The sequence below is a fragment of the Pongo pygmaeus genome, chromosome 1, assembly GCF_028885625.2.
Source record: "Pongo pygmaeus isolate AG05252 chromosome 1, NHGRI_mPonPyg2-v2.0_pri, whole genome shotgun sequence".
Classification (NCBI taxonomy): domain Eukaryota; kingdom Metazoa; phylum Chordata; class Mammalia; order Primates; family Hominidae; genus Pongo; species Pongo pygmaeus.
In genome coordinates, this window is record NC_072373.2 from 167,744,313 (window position 1) to 167,766,162 (window position 21,850).

The following is a 21,850-nucleotide window of genomic DNA, read 5'->3' on the forward strand; positions in this document are numbered from 1 at the left end:
AATTTTTTGAAGGGATTTTTGTGTCTCTGTTTCCTTCACTTCTGCTCTGATCTTGGTTATTTCTTGTCTTCTGCTAGCTTTGGGTTTTTTGTTGCTGTTGTTGTTGGTTCTCTAGTTCTTTTAGTTGTGATGTTAGGATTTCAATTTGAGATCTTCCTAGCTTTTTTTTTTTCTTTTTTTTTAGGCAGGGCACGGCGGCTCATGCCTGCAATCCAAGCACTTTGGGATGCTGTGGCAGGGGGATTACTTGAGGTCAGGAGTTCGAGACCAGCCTGGCCAACATGGTGAAATCTCATCTTTACTAAAAAAAAAAAAATACAAAAATTAGCCTGGCATGGTGGCATGTGCCTATAATGCCAGCTACTCAGGAGGCTGAGGCAGGAGAATCACTTGAACCTGGGAGGCAGAGGTTGCAGTTAGCTGAGATCGTGCCACTGCACTCCAGCCTAGGTGACAGCGAGACTCTCTCAAAAAAGAAAAAAAAAAAAAATCTTTCTAGCTTTTTAATGTGGGCATTTAGTGCTATAAATTTCCCTGTTAACACTGCTTTAGCTGCATCCCAGAGATTCTGGTACATTGTCTTTTTGTTCTCATTAGTTTCAAAGAACTTCTTGATTTCTGTCCTAATTTCATTATTTACCCAGCAGTCATTCAGGAGCAAGTTGTTCAATTTCCATGTAGTTGTGTGGTTTTGAGTGAGTTTCTTAATCTTGAGTTCTAATTTAATTTCTCTGTGGTCTGAGAGACTGTTTGTTATTATTTCAGTTATTTTGCATTTGCTGAGGAGTGTTTTACTTCCAATTATGTGATCAGTTTTAGACTAAATGCAATGTGACACTGAGAAGATTGTATATTCTGTTGTTTTGGGTTGGAGAGTTCTGTAGATATCTGTCAGGTCCACTTGTTTTAGAGCTGAAGAGAACTGTTACGTTTAAAGAAATTTTAAAAAGCTGAAAACAAGTGTTTTAGATTGAAAGAGCTAATAGTGTTTATTGCTTTGATGGGTTTCAACTTACTCTGCTGGTTTTTTTTTTCAAAAATGTTTCAAAATCTTTATTTTTTGCCTCAGAGATGTTGAATTTCTTTTTATTTATTTATTTTTATGATACTTTAAGTTCTGGGGTACATGTGCAGAACGTGCAGTTTTGTTACATAGATATACACGTGCCATGGAGGTTTGTTGCACCCATAAACTTGTCACCTACGTTAGGTATTTCTCCTAGTGCTGTCCCTCCCCTAGCCCCCCACCCCCCGACAGGCCCCAGTGTGTGATGTTCCCCTCCCTGTGTCCATGTGTTCTCATTGTTCAGCTCCCACTTATGAGTGAGAACATGTGGTGTTTGGTTTTCTGTTCTTGAGTTAGTTTGCTGAGTATGATGGTTTCCAGCTTCATCCATGTCCCTGCAAAGGACATGAATTCATCCTTTTTTATGGCTGCATAGTATTCCATGGTGTATATGTGCCACATTTTCTTTCTCCAGTCTATCATTGATGGGCATTTGGGTTGGTTCCAAGTCTTTGCTATTGTGAATAGTGCTGCAGTAAACATATGTGCACATGTGTCTTTATAGTAGAATAATTTATAATTCTTTGGGTATATACCCAGTAATGGGATTGCAGGGTCAAATGGTATTTCTAGTTCTAGATCCTTCAGGAATTGCTACACTGACTTCCACAATGGTTGAACTAATTTACACTCCCACCAACAGTGTAAAAGTGTTCCTATTTCTCCACATCCTCTCCAGCATCTGTTGCTTTCGGACTTTTTAATGATCGCCATTCTAACTGGTGTGAGATGGTATCTCATTGTGGTTTTGATTTGCATTTCTCTATTGATCAGTGATGATGAGCTTTTTTTCCATATGTTTGTTGGCTGCATAAATGTCTTTTTTTGAGAAGTGTCTATTCATACCCTTTGCCCACTTTTTGATGGGATTGTTTATTTTTTTCTTGTAAATTTATTTAAGTTCTTTGTAGTTCTGGTTATTAGCCCTTTGTCAGATAGATAGATTGCAAAAATTTTCTCCCATTTTGTAGGTTGCCTGTTCACTCTGATGATAGTTTCTTTTGCTGTCCAGAAGCTCTTTAGTTTAATTAGATCCCATTTGTCAATTTTGGCTTTTGTTGCCATTGCTTTTGGTGTTTTAGACATGAAGTGTTTGCCCATGCCTATGTCCTGAATGGTATTGCCTAGGTTTTCTTCTAGGATTTTTATGATGTTAGGTCTTATGTTTAAGTTTTTAATCCATCCTGAGTTAATTTTTGTTTAAGGTGTAAGGAAGGGTCCAGTTTCAGTTTTCTGCATATGACTAGCTAGTTTTCCCAACACCAGTTTTCCCCATTGCTTGTTTTTGTCAGGTTTGTCAAAGATCATATGGTTGTAGATGTGTGGTGTTATTTCTGAGGCCTCTCTGTTCTGTTCCCTTGGTCTGTGTGTCTGTTTTGGTACCAGTACCATGCTGTTTTGGTTACTGTAGCCTCGTAGTATAGTTTGAAGTCAGGTAGTGTGATGCCTCCGGCTTTGTTCTTTTTGCTTATGATTATCTTGGCTCTGCGGGCTCTTTTTTGGTTCCATATGAAGTTTAGTTTTTCCAGTTCTCTGAAGAAAGTCAATGGTAGCTTGATGGGGATGGCATTGAATCTATAAATTACTTTGGGCAGTATGGCCATTTTCCTGATATTGATTCTTCCTATCCATGAGCATGGAATGTTTTTACATTTATTTGTGTCCTTTCTTATTTCCTTGAGCAGTAATTTGTAGTTCTCTTTGAAGAGGTCCTTCATACCCCTTGTAAATTGTATTACTGGGTATTTTATTCTCTTTGTAGCAATTGTGAATGGGAGTTCACTCATGATTTGGCTCTCTGCCTGTTATTGGTGTATAGGAATGCTTGTGATTTTTGCACATTGATTTTGTATCCTGATACTTTGCTGAAGTTGCTTATTAGCTTAAGGAGATTTTGGGCTGAGACAATGGGGTTTTCTAAATATACAATCATGTCATCTGCAGAGACAAATTTGACTTCCTCTTTTCCTATTTGAATACCTTTATTTCTTTTCTTGCCTGATTGCCCTAGCCAGAACTTCCAATACTGTGTTGAATGGGAGTGGTGAGAGAGGGCATCCTTTTCTTGTGCCAGTTTTCAGAGGGGATGCTTCCAGTTTTCGCCTATTCAGTATAGTATTGGCTGTGGGTTTGTCTTAAATAGGTCTTATTATTTTGAGATATGTTCCATCAATACCTAATTTATTGAGAGTTTTTAGCATGAAGGGGTGTTGAATTTTGTTGAAGGCCTTCTCTGCATCTATTGAGATAATCATGTGGTTTTTGTCACTGGTTCTGTTTATGTAATGGATTACATTTATTTATTTGTGTATGTTGAACCAACCTTGCATCCCAGGGATGAAGCTGACTTAATCTTGGTGGATAAGCTTTTTGATGTGCTGCTGCATTCGGTTTGCCAGTATTTTATTGAGGATTTTCACATCGATGTTGATCAGGGATATTTTCTTTTCTTTTGAAAAGAAAATTTTCTTTTTTTGTTGTGTCTCTGCCAGGTTTTGGTATCAGGATGATGCTGGCCTCATAAAATGAGTTAGGGAGGAGTCCCTCTTTTTCTGTTGTTTGGAATAGTTTCAGAAGGAATGGTACCAGCTCTTCTTTGTACCTCTGGTAGAATTCAGCTATGAATCCATCTGGTCCTGGACTTTTTTTGTTGGTAGGCTATTAATTACTGCCTCAATTTCAGAACTTGAATATTGGTCTGTTCAGGGATTCAACTTCTTCCTGGTTTAGACTTGGGAGGGTGTATGTATCCAGGAATTTATTCATTTCTTTTAGATTTTCTAGTTTATTTGCATAGAGGTGTTTATAGTATTCCCTGATGGCATTTTGTATTTCTGTTGGATCAGTGGTGATATCCCCTTTATCATTTTTTATTGCATCTATTTGATTCATCTCTCTTTTGTTCTTTACTAGTCTGGCTAGTGGTCTATTTTGTTGATCTTTTCAAAAAACCAGCTCCTGGATTCATTGATTTTTTTGAAGGGTTTTTCATGACTCTGTCTCCTTCAGTTCTGCTCTGATCTTAGTTATTTCTTGTCTTCTGCTAGCTTTTGACTTTATTTGCTCTTGCTTCTCTAGTTCTTTTAATTGTGATGTTAGGGTGTCAATTTTAGATCTTTCCTGCTTTCTCTTGTGGTCATTTAGTGCTATAAATTTCCCTCTCCACACTGCTTTAAATGTGTCCCAGAGATTCTGGTACGTTGTGTCTTTGTTCTCATTGGTTTCAAGGAACATCTATTTCTGCCTTCCTTTCATTATTTACCCTGTAGTCATTCAGGAGCAAGTTGTTCAGTTTCCATGTAGTTGAGTGAGTTTCTTAATCCTGAGTTCTAATTTGATTGCACTGTGGTCTGAGAGACTGTTATGATTTCCTTTCTTTTGCCTTTGCTGAGGAGTGTTTTACTTCGAATTATGTGGTCAATTTTAGAATAAGTGTGTTGAGGTGCTGAGAAGAATGTATATTCTGTTGATTTGTTGTGGAGAGTTCTGTAGATGTCTATTAGGTCCACTTGGTCCAGAGCTGAGTTCAAGTCCTGAACACCCTTGTTAATTTTCTGTCTTGTTGATCTAATATTGACAGTGGGGTGTTAAAGTCTCCCACTGTTATTGTGTGGGAGTCTGATTGTCTTTGTAGGTCTCTAATAACTTGCTTTATGAATCTGGGTGCTCTTCTATCGGGTGCATATATATTTAGGTTAGTTAGCTCTTGTTATTGCATTGATCCCTTTACCATTATGTAATGCCTTTCTTTGTCTCTGTTGATCTTTGTTGGTTTAAAGTCTGTTTTATCAGAGACTAGGATTACAACCCCTGCTTTTTTTTTTTTTTTTTTTTTTTTTTGCTTTCCTTTTGCTTGGTAAATATTCCTCCATCCCTTTATTTTGAGCCTATGTGTGCCTTTGGCCATGAGGTGGGTCTCCTGAATACAGCACACCGATGGGTCTTGACTCTTTATCTAGTTTGCCAGTCTGTGTCTTTTAATTGAGGCATTTAGCCCGTTTACATTCAGGGTTAACATTGTTGTGTGTGAATTTGATCCTGTCATAGATGTTGAATTTCTTATCTAATTAGTGTTGAAATTTGGTAATGGGGATTTGAATTTATTTGGTTTTATTTTCTATACATGATAAAAAATGATAAAACCATAGGAAAGAAATCTCTTGTATTTTTCTTTTTTTTTTGTTTTGGTGAGTCTTTTTTCATTTGTTTAAAAGATATTCATAATTGCTTGTTGAAACATTTTTAATGATACCTGCTTTAAAGTCCTTGTCGGGTCTATCTAACACCTATGTCACCTTAGTATTAGTGTCTGATGATTGTCTTTTCTCATTTCAGTTGAGAGTTTCCTAGTATTGATAGGATGAATAATTTTTAATTACATCCAGTACATTATAGTTACCATGCGACTCTAGATCTTACTGAAATACTCTGTTTTAGCAGTGGGGGCCGGAGGTGCTGCTGTCAGGTAGAGGTGAAGGTCCACATTACCCACCCATTTCTAGGGTGGATCCAGTGAGGTGGATCCAGTGAGGGGGCTCATTACTGGGTGAAGGTGGAATTTCAGGTTCCCCACGAGCCCTTTGCTGACCCCTTCCTGGTTGTGAGGGAGGGGGGCACCTTGTTACTGCTCCACATGGCCTCTACTGTCACCTCTGTTGGTTGGGGGCTTGTTATCACCAGGCGAGGGACAGATTCTCAACTCTGTCTTCTTTGATAGCACCCCAATGTGTGTGGCATGAGTTGGGGAGAGGGGTACCTCATTTCAGGCTGCTAAGGGTGGCTGCCTAGGCTCTCCATTCAGTGTAGGGAGGCGAGAGTGGGGCCAAGATTTGTTCCCTTGTAACTAGCTGGAATATTATTGTCTTTGGCCAGAGAGAGCAGGCTTTTCTTGGGGCTTTGTTTCTCCACTTCTTTTGGCGTTTCTGGGTTGCCATCCTCTCTAGCACTCAGTCCAGGATATGTGAGGCAACAGTAAAACCCAGGAAATGCTGCCTTGTCGTTTCTTGCATCCTGAGATCTCTAGCCTATCATCTTTTTTCTCTCTACCTTTCAGAGTCTTTATGTTCATTTATATGTCAGGTTTCAGAGTTTTTAGCTGTACTTAGCAGGAGGAATAGAGAGAATTTATGTACTTTTAAAAGTTATTTTTTATGAAATAAATTTGACATTCCTAGCAATTTACTTCTGAAAAAATGTTTTCGGCCTGGCATGGTGGCTTTCACTTGTAATCCCAGCACCTTGGGAGGCCAAGGCAAGCAGATCACCTGAGGTCAAGAGTTCAAGGCCAGCCTGGCCAGCATGGTGAAACTCTGTCTCTACTAAAAATACAAAAATTAGCTGGGCGTGTCCCAGCTACTCGGGAGGCTGAGGCAGGAGAATCCTTTGAACCTGGGAGGCGGAGATTGCAGTGAGCCGAAATCATGCCACTGCACTCCGGCCTGGGTGACAGAGCGAGACTCTATTTAAAAAAAAAAAAAAAAAAGTTTTTGGATCCTTAAACCAACAGGCTTCTTTTGCTTGCAAATATTTTAGGACCCAATTAAAATATAATAGGAATGTTTAAAATGAAATATTATAAGCCATTAAAATGATATTGTAAATTTGAATTTATTGACATGAAAAGAGATTCACAATGTAATAAATGAAAAACTGGTTTCAAAATGTTTGGTATTAAGTATATACAAATGTGTATAAAATATATGTACATAGATGAAGGTTTAGAATGATATAAGGGGATATATCTCTGGGAAGATAGAAATTTTGTGTGTATTATTTTATGCTTTTTGCTCCTGGAGACTTTTAGTTCTTTTGTAGAAAACATTGCTTAATTTTGAAATAAAAATGAAATATAGAAGCTCTTAATTTATTTACAGTGAGTAAAAATATATTTTCACAATATTTTTCTCATTGGGATATTGTAATTTTTATTTATTTTCAGAATTCATAATCTACTTAAGCATCTGTGATCATTATATTTAATATCTTACAGGTTCCTCTACCTGGCATGAAATGGGTAGATAATCACAAAGGTGTTTTTAATGTTGAAGTTGTTGCTGTTTCATCTGTCCATACACAAGTGAGTTTTAATAATTTTTATTATCAAATTTCACTTAAATAAATTGAACATAATATCTAATACTTGTGATGTCAGTTTTGTTACCTGTCATAAATCTGTCATTGCTGTCATATTTATGAGAATATATGTCAGTTAAAAACATAAAGTATTTACAAGATTTTTTAAAAAAGAATCAACAAAATGTCATTGAATGTCAACAAAAGCAAACATTTTTGTTTCAGAATGTCGTTGACTTCATGTTTTTTCTAAGTTTCTGGTACATGGCAGAATAATTAGAATTGAGAAACCATCATCAGCTCACTTTATTTCTCATAGACTTGAGTATTTCAAATGGAAAGAGTTTTTAGGGATCATTTGTTCCAAATTCCTTATTTTTGGAATATACCAAGTTCTAATAGGTTTTATACATCCTCTTTCTCTGCCTGGAATGCTTTTCCTCCTGGTATTCATTTGACTTATGAATTAGAGTTTCTCTTCCCCTCAGAGAGGCCTTCCTTGGTTACTCTTTAAAACATAGCAGCCTCATTACTGTATGTCATCTTACCCTGCACTTACTACTGCCTACGCCCAGCTTCTCTGTTGCGCTTTGACTCTGTCACTCTTTCTGTTTGTGTGTGTGTATATAACACACATACATACACATTTGTTTATTGTTTCTTTCCCACATTAGATGGTAAGTTCCATGAGATCAGTGATGTTACCTGTTGAGGAAAGAGCTTTTCCTTCAAGAACCTTACAGTGTAATATGGGAAAGTGTAAAAAGTATGATAAAATTAGTACAGTGTTACATATATTAACTAAATTCTTTGAGGTACAGAGGGAAGAGTTATCTGTTCTGCTAGGGACTGAGATGTTGCATTTATAAGTAGCCATTTGCTACTCAGAGAAAGGGAGAGTGGACAACTCAGATAATGAGTAGCAAGTACAGAGTTACAGTAGTCTAAGGACCATTAGGTAACCTGGTGTGAAAATAGTTTAAAGTGCATAGGAAATCATGATACATAAGGATAGAAGGCTGGTAATAGATTGTGAAGGACCTTGAATGCCATAGAGTCCAGGTGGATGGTAATTTCTACCCTAAATAGAGAATATGAGAGAAGTACTTTTGGGACCATGCTAAGGGGAAGCAGTTATGGTGCCTGTGAGTTTATTTTTGAACCTGTTGAGTTTGAAGTGCCTATGTACTTCAGATGGAGATGTCCTGTAGGTGGTTGTAATTAGTTTGAAGTTTGGGTTTGGAGGTAACAGAATAAATGTGATAGCTGAAACTATATTGGTAAATGGGATTTTCCATGGAGAATATGTAGAGGGAGAAGAAGCAAGTATTTAAAATGAAATTCAGGGCTTCACTAACCTATACACGGAAAGGGTGGTGTAGAGGGACTTCCCAAAGCCATCTCAGGTTCAGTGATTTGCTAGGAGGACTTACAGGACTCAGCATATAGTCATACTCAGAGCTATGATTTATTTTAGTGAAAGAATGAAAAGCAGAATTCGCAAAGGGAAAAGGCTCATGGGGTGAAGTCCAGAGGAAACAAGAAGTAAGCTTCCAAAAGTCCTCTCCCAGTGGAATCACATGGGGCAAGTTGAAACAACATATGTGAAATGTTGTGTGCCACAGAAGTTCAGTACAGACTCAATTCCCAGGGTTTTTACTAGGGGCTTGTCACATAGGCACCCTTTGCCTAACATGTACCAAAATTACAGATTCCCAGAAGGAAAGTGAGTGTTCAGCTTATACCATATTGTTTTGCACAAACGTTTTAGGCACAGTGAGCCATCTCTGTCAATGGGAACCCCCCTGAAATCCAAGTTCCCAGTAATTAGCCCAAGGCCAAACTTGTAAACAGGACTTTCAAAGAATAGCTGTCTTAAGCCCACTATGTTAATTATTTTCTGCACAGTGAGGTAGGGGAAAATAAGAAGATACAGCACCTCTGTGCTGTCTTTAGGAAGAAAGTTGGTAGTATATAGATTTTATTTAGAACTACACAGGTAGTCTCCAGTAAAAGAATGACTCCAGTATTATAAGATTTGGCGATGAGTTTGCCTTATATCCAAAGGCTTTGGAGCTGAAAGACAATAAATTAATAATGGACAAAAGTAGGTTACTAATATGCCTGCCGCAATAATTGAACTTCAAACTAATAGAGCAAACTAAAACTAAAAAAAAAAAAATCTTAATTAGTATCAGTAGTTTTCTTAAGTAACTAATAGTATTTGAAGTGATCATTTTGTAATGATAAATGAAAATAGATTTGTTTAATTGGAAACAATGTTTGTATACCTACATGAACTTTTTAGTGTTATCAAGTAATATGACATGTTTGTGGTCCATGGTCCTTTAGAATTGGGAAATTTACAAAGTTATAAGTGTTTAGTGCTTTTGTTTATTCTTTGTTTTAGGATCCTTATCTTGACAAATTTTTTGCTCTGGTCAATGCTCTGGATGAACACATGTTCCCAGTCCGAATTGGGGACATGCGAATCATGGAAAATAACTTAGAAAATGAATTGAAGAGCAGTATTTCAGCACTGAATTCATCCCAGTTGGAACCAGTGGTCCGATTTCTTCATCTTCTGCTAGATAAACTGATACTTTTAGTTATTAGACCTCCTGTCATTGCTGGCCAAATAGGTAATTTACTTTTGTTTGGGGATGAGACATGAAATTTATAACTTGACATTTCTAAATTTTGTTTAAAAAAAAACCAAAAACCATGATTTCTATTTGCTATATATAAGGACTATATTTGATTTGGAGTGGAAGATGTTATTTACTTGTTTATAATGCCAGAAAATGATAACTTTTATTTTGTTTTTATAAAATGTGTTCTATAGGCATATACTCAAATTATAGAAACAAATTTATTTATTTATTTACCAAATATTTATTAAGCACTTACTATGTACCTGACACTGATAGGCACTGTTCAGGGCATGGTTCCTGACTTGAACATCTCACAGACTAGTTAAGAAAACAGGCAAACAGGTTAATCATGTTGTATTTTACAGGATGTATAATCTACCTACTCTACATTTTCATTCACCTGCTATCCTCCACTTAATGTAGCTCTTCTTTCCTTCATTTGCTTAGTCTCTGTATTCTCTTTTTATTTTCTATAATTCTGGAAGGAAAGGTGTTCTTCATTCCCATCGTTTTTCAGGGTTAACTCCTTATTTTTTTACCAACAGCTTTCACCCAAATCCTGCAGGGAAGTTGAAAGAAATTTCAGCTAACCAGACAGAATTTTTATGTTTGACTAGTGGCACAAAGGAGAGGAATATTCAATTATTTGAGTTTTTTTAGGGGAGATTTATAAGTAGAAATAATTCCTGGGTTGAGTATTTAAAGATGAATAGGAGTCTGACAGGTAAATATTATTCCAAGGAGATTAAACAGCATGAAACAGCATGTACATAGTACACAGACATAATGAACTCAGAATGAATTTGGGGGAGGAATTTTAAGTAATTAGTTTTAAATTGGAGGATTGATTAGAGGTAATATGGAGAGTGGGAGATGAAGTTGGGTCTTCCACACTTTAGGAAATTGGGACTTTTTCTGTAGGGAATAAATAGCCTTTGAAGGATCTGGTCTTAATTAGAGAAGTAACATGACCAAGTTTGACTAGAAAAAGATGGCTATGCTATGTAGAAATGAGTTAAAAGTGGGAAAACCTACAGGCCGGGAGACAAATTAGGAGTCTTGTGGAATTTCATACAAAAAATGATGAGTTCCTGTTAAAACATAGGTGACAATGGGATGGAGAAGAGAGAATGGATTGTGAGATCATAGAGTGTACAGTTACAGAAATATATAAGTAAAATAATAGTAATAACAGTAATTGCAAACACTAGCATAGCATTTACTGTGTACCAGGAATAATGCTATGTGCTTTATTTATGTTTGAGAGCCAAGATTCAAACTGGTTTCAGAGTCCCTCTCTCTCTTATCTAGTATACTTGAGAAATGTCTACTCGTGAAATTACATCAGTAATTTTAGTCTAAGTGAAGGTAGAAGCCAGATTACAGGGAATTAAGAAGCAAATAGATGATAAAATAAATACAAGAAGCTATACTACTGTTTAAGAAGTTAAGTTAGAAGAGAAAGCAGGGTTGAGAAGGGCAAAAGAGTGGAGACATTTTAGCATGTTTATATGCTGAGAGAAATCAGCATCTAAACATGCTCAAATGGGAGAAGGGAGAAAAATATATGGGGAGAAAAGAGGTTAATTAATGAAGTAATTCTGTGAGACAAGAGTAAAGGTGATAGATCACTCTTACATAGGAGAGGGCACTACTTCCTTTGGAGAGGAGATAAAGTAATTTCAGATTCTGATAAATTTGTAGAAAAATATGAGGACTTTTGGCCAGGTGTGGTAGCTCACAACTATAATCCCAGCACTTTGGGAGGCCAAGATGGGAGGATTGCTTGAGGCTAGGAGTTCCAGACCAGCCTGGTCAACATAGCAAGACCCCATCTCTAAAAAATAAAAAAAAAAAGAAAAGAAAAAGAAAAACATGAGAACTTTCATGCTTTATACATTTCTTCTGTGAGGTAGAAGGTAAGATTTGCTAAGGAGGGATTAGGAGGACCTTAGTTTTGAGAAGGATTCTGGTAACTTGGAGTAGCTACTGTAAGAAAAAGGAAAAGGATTAACCAGAAACACAGGTAGGATCACTTAACTTCACTCAGGTTTTTGTCTCTGGTCTCTTTCCCCTGTAGTTCAGTATATATAGATTAATCTTCCTAAATGACCATTTTATCTGATTATTCTACTTTTGGGAAAACTTAATTGGCCTCATTATCTCTTCATAGTTTGCTGTCTTGGTTAAATAAATTATAGAATCTAAGATCGTATTGCTCAAAGTGACTGTTCAGTTTACCCATTTATTCAGTGTGCAATTTATCACAATTCCCCAATTTTTGTAAAATTATTGTTACATACTGACTTGAGTGACTGAGTAGGTATTGCTTAGCCTGGGATTTAAAATGCTGTAGTCTTACCTCAACCTGTTTTTCTAGCCCCCTCTTTTTTTTTTTTTTCCTTCTAATCATTTTACAGATTCACTCATTCCAATCAAGTTGCTTATTCACTATTTTCTTATTATACTGTTAATATTTTCAATAATCTATTTTGTTGTTGATTTTTTTAAACAAAAGTAATATATGCCCTTGTATGCTATTTAAATTTTGGAGTAATCTTTAAAATGAGAAATTGCTTCTTAAGGTATTACACACGATGTATTTTCTTTCTTCTCATGTACTTTGTATTGTTTTACTAAATAACATATCTGTTGAGCATTGTTTTCTTTTTTGACTAATCAAACCCATATAATTTTCATTCTCATTTTGTTCAGAGAAGTATTTTTGGCTCAGCTAATGCAACATGTCATTAAAAGTCAATATCAAATAGTAATCATCTTTATAAACTTACTGTGTAGTCACTATACTTAAAGTATGTAAAGATGACAAAACGTTGATCTTCGTGGAATTTACAGTCTAAAAAACGTTAAAGCAAAGGTACATACTTCTTTCTGAAAAGTTAACCTAGGTCAAGCATCTTTTGAAGCCATGGCATCAATTATAAATCGACTTCACAAAAACTTGGAAGGAAATCATGACCAGCATGGCAGAAACAGCCTTCTTGCATCATATATTCATTATGTTTTCCGCCTACCAAATACTTACCCTAATTCATCATCACCAGGTATTTTATTCTTTTTACTATGAAGCTGTCTTTCATAAATTATATGTTCATGTCAGTATTGAGATAATTTTGTAGTCCATACTGTGATCCATTTATTCAATGGCAAACATTTATTGAACATCTGCTAAGTACCATTCACTGTGCCTAGGTGCTGAAGTTAAAGAGATAAATAAGTTACATTTTTAGACATCTTTTTTTATACAGTTTGCTTTAGTTTGAATTAGAGTTCTTGGTTGAGTTAATTTTTGGAAATGAACTTTGAAAATAACTTTGTCTCTGGAAGCATTTTATCATTCCTTGTTAAGATAAGGAATTGCTTGCCCCTGTAATCCCAGCTGTTTAGGTGGCTGAGGTGCGAGGATCTCATGAGCCCAGGAATTTGAGGCCAGAGTGAGCTATGATCTTGCCAGTGCACTCCAGCTGGGCAACAGAGTGAGATCCTGTCTTTTAAACATAAAAAAGACAAGAAAAATAGAATCTTGTATTTGTCATTCAGAGTGCTGTTGGGCATTAAAGGAGAAATGTGGTGGCTCGGTAGTTTCCTGAAAACTCTTTGAAACCTACAGTGATATAGAAGATTGTTCTCTAGAAGAGTTCTGATCTCTTTGTGGTCAGTGAAATAGTATAACCTTTCTGAGTATTGGAGACTCGATTTGTTATTGTCTTTTGTGTACCACTGGTGATAGTGGAGGTAATGGTGGGAGATGTCTTAGTGTGAATAATCCTTTAGTTGTTCATTTAACTAACTAATGATTATGTTGTGCATATCATTTAACCTACTCACATATATGTCTGTATGACAGTAATGATAATGGCAAGTGCCCTTTATCAGCTTTTGGCAATGTTGACATTGATAACAGTGACTAATAATTGTGACATTCGTTATGAAAACTAGACATAATAGTAGCCTGATTTTAAGTTTTAGCCCAATTTATTTCTTTACTTAATTGCAAAAAGAAAAGCAATTGACATTTATATTCTGGTTTATAATTTCCTATCTTAATTTTTAAAATTATACCACTTGACATGAATGTGTGAGTGATTATGTAATATCTACAGTGCTCCTCCATTTACTGTTTTATTCAGTACGCTATTAGAATTCCACAGATTTTGCAAAGCATCTTTTTTTTTAACATGCTGACCTGAAAGATTGTATGAATTAATTAGGCAACAGGTATGTATTAATATCATTTGCAAATATGACATTCAGAAAGATGAAGATAAATTAACACTATAATTCCTGGATGTTTTATTTTAAAAATAAAAGACAGGTTGGAAGATGATGTTAGGCTTGATTTTAGTCAGGCAAAAAGGGAGCCATTGCTTTTTTTTTTTTTTTTTTTTTTTTTTTTTTTTTTTTGAGATGGAGTCTCGCTCTGTCGCCCAGGCTGGAGTGCAGTGGCGCAATATTGGCTCACTGCAAGCTCCGCTTCCCAGGTTCACGCCATTCTCCTGCCTCAGCCTCTCGAGTAGCTGGGACTACAGGTGCCTGCCACCACGCCCAGCTAATTTTTTGTATTTGTATTTTTAGTAGAGACGGGATTTCACTGTGTTAGCCAGGATGGTCTCAGTCTCCTGACCTCGTGATCCGCCTGCCTCGGCCTCCCAAAGTGCTGGGATTACAGGCGTGAGCCACCGCGCCCAGCTGCCTTTGCTTTTTTATCACTTTGGATCTGAAAATTATCTTTAGTTTTTTGTATGTATATCATAAAGATACTATTTTGTTATTCACATTGTCACTGATGAAGACAGAGAAATAAAACATGCTGTCATTTAAAAGATGTTAGCAATAATGAAGGTAGAGAAATAAAACATAGTTTAATTTAAGAGATGTTAGCAATAAATTGGCACTCTCTCTAGTGACTGTCAAGGGGTAGAGCAGGAGAGGTGGGAAGAAACACCAGCTGGAGCATCTTGGGTCTGAAATACCAACTATACCGAAGTGAAAGGGCTGTGTGTGTGTGTGTGTGTGTGTGTGTGTGTGTGTGTGTGTGTGTGTGTGTTTCCTATTAATTTTGGTTTTTATTGTATGTGTAATATACAATTATAGAAACACTGAAGAGATAACGATTTTATTTATAGTTCATATGGTTTTATAAACTGCCGTAAAATAGAGTATCTTTGTACAGCAATCATTAGTTCTTGAGTGTTTTTATTTTCTTTCTTTCTAAAAAAAACATTTCCCAGTGCTTCAAGGAGGCCAAGAGAGGAGGATTGCTTGAGGCCAGGAGTTCAAAACCAGCCTGGGCAACATAGCAAGACCCCGTCTCTACAAAAAAAAAGAGAGAGAAATTTACCCGGGCATGGTGGTGTGTGCCTGTAGTCCTAGCTACTCAGAAGGCTGAGGTGGGAGTCCAGGAGTCCAAGGTTATAGTGAACTGTGGTCTCACTGCTGCACTCCAGTGCTGCCTCTTAATAAAAAAAAAAATGGCACCTGCCTGTTTAAAAAAAAAAAATATATATATATGTGTATATATATATATATATATATATATAAATACTTTTTATTTAGAAGACCCTGCCTCTTCAGGCAGATCACGAGGTCAAGAGATTGAGACCATCCTGGCCAACATGGTGAAACTTCATCTCTACTAAAAATACAAAAATTAGCTGGGCGTGGTGGCACGCACCTGTAGTCCCCGCTACTTGGGAGGCTGAGGCAGGAGAATTGCTTGAACCCGGGAGGCGGAGATTGCAGTGAGCCAAGATCAAGCCACTGCACTCCAGCCTGGCAACAAAGCGAGACTCTGTCTCAAAAAAAAAAAAAAAAAAAAAAAGTATATTTTTTATTTGGAAACCAAAGCAATTCATGATCTTTGTGGAATTTTCTAAAGTGGCAGAGATTTTTTTCAGATCCTTTCCTGACTAATTTTCTTTAATTATGTGCTATTTCATATGCAACTCTAGGTCCTGGGGGTTTGGGAGGATCAGTGCATTATGCCACAATGGCTAGATCTGCGGTGAGACCTGCAAGCCTTAATTTAAATCGTTCTCGAAGCCTTAGTAATAGCAATCCAGATATATCTGGGACTCCCACGTCACCAGATGATGAAGTTCGATCAATCATCGGGAGTAAGGTAAACTGAAGACATGCATCTATAAATTTGCTTTTTGTTTTGTGAACAAACGAGAAATATCCAGTTGTAATGTATTCTGAATTTTGAGATGTATGTAAGTTAGGAATTAGCAAGGAATTGTACATTTCTGTTCTATCAGTAAACACTGTTTTATTTTTCTGTTAAATATGCTTGCTCTTACAAACTACTCCACTAAAAATTCTAAAATTTGTCTGGGATCACTAGTTGCATATAACTTATTGTTGTTGGTCTGATACTCTATCATGTCAAAAATGGCTAGATTGATTTCATGTAGAATTAAAATAAATCTGTGTGACTGATATGTAGAAGAGAGATGTCATCATTGATTTAAGTCATGAGATCCTCTTCTCCAAAAAATATCCAGAACAGTGATTAAACAATTTTCCATTTTTGTAAACTAGAAAGAGTGATATTCAGAGTTATTTATAAGGGATACTGCAGAGTAACCTGAGTACTATGGCAGCTGCAAAAAGAGAACACTTCCCCCACCCCACACACACATTTATTTCCATGTTTAAGAAAAGAACTCAGGTTTTTTATTCCTGTTTTCATTATTGATTATATTTTATTGTAATACAGGTAGTACTTAGCATTTATATACTGTATATTTATATACTGCATAGGTCTTCATAGAATAAGTTTGATTTTTGGATTTTCAGAAACTTTCCTAAAGAAAAGAAGCTATAGACAGCATTTCCTTAAGGTTCTTTTAAACTGTCTCTTAATTTTTGTAAGATTTACATTAGGACTCATTTAGCATAATTCTAGAGTTATTTCTTTTATGTTTAATAGATTATAAACTCAAGATTTAGAACAAAGAGGTGGCCTATATATATATGTAATGATTTTTTGCCTTTTTTCAAGATGTCCTTTAAATGGATCAATGATTTTTAAAATATATATGAAAATATATACAAATATATAAATACAAGGTAGTTTCTTAGGAAGCCATTGCAAGATGAGAATTTGTCAGCCTTGTCCTAATCAAGTATTTACATAGCTTTTATGTTGTTTTCTTTTTATTGCAAAATTTTTTATAGCTACCTTCCTATTGAATTATTTAGTCATAATCACTAATAATATATATAATTTTATCTCAAAATTATAAGGAATCTAAAGTTTATTTATAGCTACCCTTCATTTTTTCTTATTTTATTGACCTGGCAGTTCAAGAAACTCTTGTTTAGATGATCTTGTTTTCCACTCCACCTCAGTCATGGTCTTCCTTTATATCAAACTTGTTCAACCTGTGGCCTGCAGGCCACATGTGGCCCAGGACAGCTTTGAGTGCAGCTCAGCACAAATTTGTAAACTTTCTTAAAACATTATGAGTTTCTTTTGGGGATTTTTTTTTTTTTTTTGTAAGCTCATCAGCTGTCATTAATGTTAGTGTATTTTATGTGTGGCCCAAGACAATTCTTCTTCCAGTATGGCCCAGGGAAGCCAAAAGATTGGACACCCCTGCAATCTTGTCATTACCAATAACTTTAATTTTCACAATCTCAATTTCATGTATTTTGTTCTCTGTTATGTCTTGTTTTTCTTGTAGTACCTCAACTTAACAGTTTATCTACTCCTTTGCAATCTCTAATCTTGATCCTCCAACCTTTTTACTGTGCCTCACCCGCTTAATGTTCTCTCTTCTTCCTTAGCCAGCTTAATGTCTATGGGCAATCATTATAATTATTCCCATCAGGCTGGGTGTGGTGGCTTATGCCTGTAATCCCAGCACTTCGGGAGGCCAAGGCGGGCAGATCACCTGAGGTCAGGAGTTCAAAACCAGCCTGGCCAACATGGTGAAACCTCGCCTCTACTAAAAATACAAAAATTAGCCAGGCATGGTGGCAGATGCCTGTAATCCCGGCTACTCGGGAGGCTGAGGTAGGTGAATCGCTTGAACCTGGGAGACGGAGGTTGCAGGGAGCTGAGATCTCACCATTGCACTCCAGCCTGCGAGACAAGAGTGTGAAACTCTATTTCAAAAAAAAAAAAAAAAATTACTCCAATTATAATCAAACCTCAGTTCCCTTATCTTTCCCAAACCTGAAACCATAGTTAAACCCAATTGACTGCCTATGCCATGTCAACATCTGTGCAGCTAAACATGTCTTGAGAAATACCATGGTGATTGGTCTCATTTGAAATAAACCTCAAAAGAGCCCTTAATGCTATTGGGCAATTATACTGCATTTCTGTATCTCCATCACTTTCCTGTTCTCCCAGGAAATGATTTAATTCCTTCTTTCATTACCTCAAACCTCCTAACACCTCTCCCCTCATTCCTTTTCTCATTTTATCTCCCATTTCATTGAGACAACTGAAACCATCAGAAGAAAACTTTGATAAACTTTTACCATCCTATCTAGCTACCTATTACCATCTACTATCTACTGCCTAATACTCTTCTGTATTAAAAATGAATAGATGAGCTATTTATTTTTCTAAATTAATTTCTTTCACTCAAGCTCTCATCTGGTCTCACCTGCTCAAGATCTACACTCCACCAGTTTTTCCATATCTCTTCCACATCATCAGTTTCTCCCTAAATACTGAATCATTCCCATTCACATACAGGCATGCTATTGTTTTTCTCATTTTGAAAAAATAATTCCTCTCATTTGAAAGCAATCTAAGTGTCCATCAGCAGATGACTGGATAAACAAAATGTGGTACATATATACAATGGCATACTATTCACTCATAAAAAAGAATGCCTGTCATTTGCAACAACAAGGATGGAAATGGAGATCATTACATTAAGTGAAATAAACCAGGCACAGAAAGACAAGCTTCACAGGTTCTCACTTATTTGTAGAAGGTAAAAATTAAAACAACTGAACTCATGGAGATGGAGAGTAGAATAATAGTTACCGAAGACTGGGAAGGGGCAGTGGGTGTTGGGAGGTAAATGGAGATAGTTAATAGGTACAGGAAAATAATTAGAAAGAGTGCATAAGATCTAGTATTTGATAGCACAACAGGGTGATTTGTATAATTAAATAGGTAAATATTGTTTATTATTTAGTTATTTAAAAATAACTAGAAGTGTATAATTTGATTCTTTGTATCACAAAGGATAAATGCTTGGGGTGATGGATACCCCACTCATCCTGATGTGATTAGTACACATGATACACCTTTATCAAAATATCTCATGTAAACCATAAATACATATGTCTACTATGTACCCACAAAAATTAAATAAAAATAAAAATTATAGTAATTATTCTCTAGTATTTCAGCTGCTACCTTACTTGCTATTTCTGTGCTACCTTTCATAGTAGAATTCCTTAAGAATTTTCTTTACTTGCTATCTGCAGTTCTTTTACTTCTATCATCTCTACTTCAGTCAAATATTCCTCCCATTTTCCACCAAAACTGTCCTTGTTAATGTCACCAGCACCCTTCATGTTGCTAAATCCAGTGGTTAGTTTTCAGAACTCAGCTTACTTTTACCTGCCAGCAGCTTTTCACACAGTTAAATTTTTTTTTTCTCTGGGATTTATTCTATTCATTTGGCTTCCAGGGTACTACATTCTGTTGGTTTCCCTCTTGGTTTACTGATTATACCTTTTCAGTCTTTGTGGATTCTTCCTTTTCTGATCTCTTTATCTGGATGTGTTTCAGGCCTCTGTCCTTATTTCTCTTCTCTTGTCTTCTCTCTACACTCTACCTTGGTGAGCTTATGAGGTTCCATGGCTTTAAATACCACATAAATGTTATGCTAATGATTCCCAAAATTATATTTCCAGTACAGATCTCTCTCTGGAGTTCTAAACTCAACTGCTTTTTCTAAATAGTTTTGTTCAGATTTGGATATACATGAAAGGTAGAGACACTTCTTTCCATCTCCATTACTACCATCTTGGTCTGAGCAACCATCATCTCTCCCAGAACTAATGTACTAGCTTTAAAGATGGTTTCCCTACTTCTACCCTATGCTCTGTTCACAACATAGCAACCAGAATGTTGCTTTAAAGACTTAAGACATGGCCGGGCGTGGTGGCTCACGCCCGTAATCCGAGCAGTTTGGGAGGGCGAGGCAGGTGGATCACCTGAGGTTGGGAGTTCGAGACCAGCCTGACCAACATGGAGAAACCCCGTCTCTACTAAAAATAGAAAAATTAGCCGGGTGTGGTGGTGCATGCCTGTAATCCCAGCTACTCAGGAGGCTGAGGCAGGAGAATCACTTGAACCCAGGAGGCGGAGGTTGTGGTGAGCCAAGATCGCGCCATTGCACTCCAGCCTGGGCAACAGAGCTAGACTCTGTCTCAAAAAAAAAAAAAAGACTTAAGACACACACAAAAATTAAGTCATTATGTCATTCCTCTGAGCATAATCTTCTAATGACTTATTCTCTCAGTCCTTTAAGTCTTTACTCTGAAGGCCACCTTCTCAGTGAGGTTGACTCTGATTATCTTATTTAAATGTGTAACCAGTGGCTGTGTCCTCAGCCTTCTAATCCCCTTATTCTGTTTTTTGTCTTTTTTTTTTTTTGTCTGACATTTGCTACCTTTTAATGTAGCATATGAATTAGGTATTCCTTTGTTGATTTTTTTTTTAGTGTTTATCTCCCTTTAACAGAGTGTAAACTTAATCGTGGCAGGGAATATTTGTTCCAAGGCACCTGTAATGTCTAACTTATTCAAGGTGCTCAGTAGATATTTATCCAATGAAGAAATGTTAGTATGAGTTAACACCACAGGACTAGATCACTTGTTTAAGAACAGAATTATGCTTTTGTTTGCCCTCTTACTATTGGGATTAATTATGTATTTAAAGATCTGCAGAGATTTGACTTTATGAAAGTTTTGGTTATATTTTATTCCCCAGTATAAAATACAGAACTCCTAAAATTTAAGAATATTTATATAACCTGAACAGGCTTTTATTACTCCTGTGGCTGTAATGTAAATGTGAAAATATTTGTGAGACTTCTTCATACTTATATTGCCAAAACTAGCTGTGCTTTCTTAATTCCAGCAATAGTCTTTTAACATTCAGTTATGTAAATACATGGTTACATCAGGTCTGAACTTTATTGCTTTTTATCAAATGTCAGTGGAATTTTGCATTGATACGTTTCTTTCTCATATATCATCTATTTTTTTAATTTCTAAAACACTGAGAGCTTACTGTGTGCTAGGCACTATGCTGAGGACTTGTGGATATGAAGCAAAATCTTTGTAATATACCACAAGTGTTGATGTCATATCAAATATAGTATGGACCTTGCTCAAGGATCTTATCTATATGTAAGGGAAGAAATCAATAGTGTTATTGGGGTTTGGCAAAAAAAACCTCACACTTACATACACGTGGGCACACATTTGATTAATCTGTTCCATGTTTGTTGGAAATCAGTAAACATAAAGTTATTATATTAAATATAAGTGATAAGTTTGCTTAAATATGGGCTGTTTGATATAATTCTTAGCTTTATAACACCTGAATTATGGAATTTACTTGCTTTGCCAAATAACTGGCCACAAGTTTTCTTTAAATAGTTAGTTTTGACTAGTGTAATTATAACTGTTCAGAACATCAGTATTGTGTATATAAATATAATTTATAGCACAAAGATTTTTTTATTCTCGTATTAGCGATTATCATATATTGTAGTTTTAAATGAAATTATTAAACAGTAAGTTAAGTGAATTTAAGAGTACAGCAAAGTCCTTATTCTTTTTGTGGAAATTCATGAGAAAAAAGAGGACAGTTATAATTTTGCAAAAATCAAATGCTCGTGTTTTGTTATTTTTGTAACATGAGTAGTGACTATAAAAATTGAATATGGTAGGAAGAACTTTACACTTTTATACAAAAAAGACATAATTTTGGGCTTGGACATAATTTTGGAGACTAATGAAAACTTTATTTTAACTTCTATGAAAA

General features: G+C 36.0%; 1 protein-coding gene across 11 annotated transcripts in view; it reads left to right on the forward strand.

The window, feature by feature from the left end:
- Positions 1–21,850, forward strand: part of DOCK7 (dedicator of cytokinesis 7) — a 240,872-nt gene that overhangs the window by 124,751 nt on the left and 94,271 nt on the right. For all 11 annotated transcript variants that reach the window (XM_054484551.2, XM_054484560.2, XM_063654806.1 and 8 more), the window contains 4 exons: positions 7,056–7,142; positions 9,549–9,780; positions 12,693–12,857; positions 15,765–15,934. In XM_054484551.2, the coding sequence (XP_054340526.1) occupies positions 7,056–7,142; positions 9,549–9,780; positions 12,693–12,857; positions 15,765–15,934 (654 nt within the window). The remainder of the gene's footprint in view (positions 1–7,055; positions 7,143–9,548; positions 9,781–12,692; positions 12,858–15,764; positions 15,935–21,850) is intronic.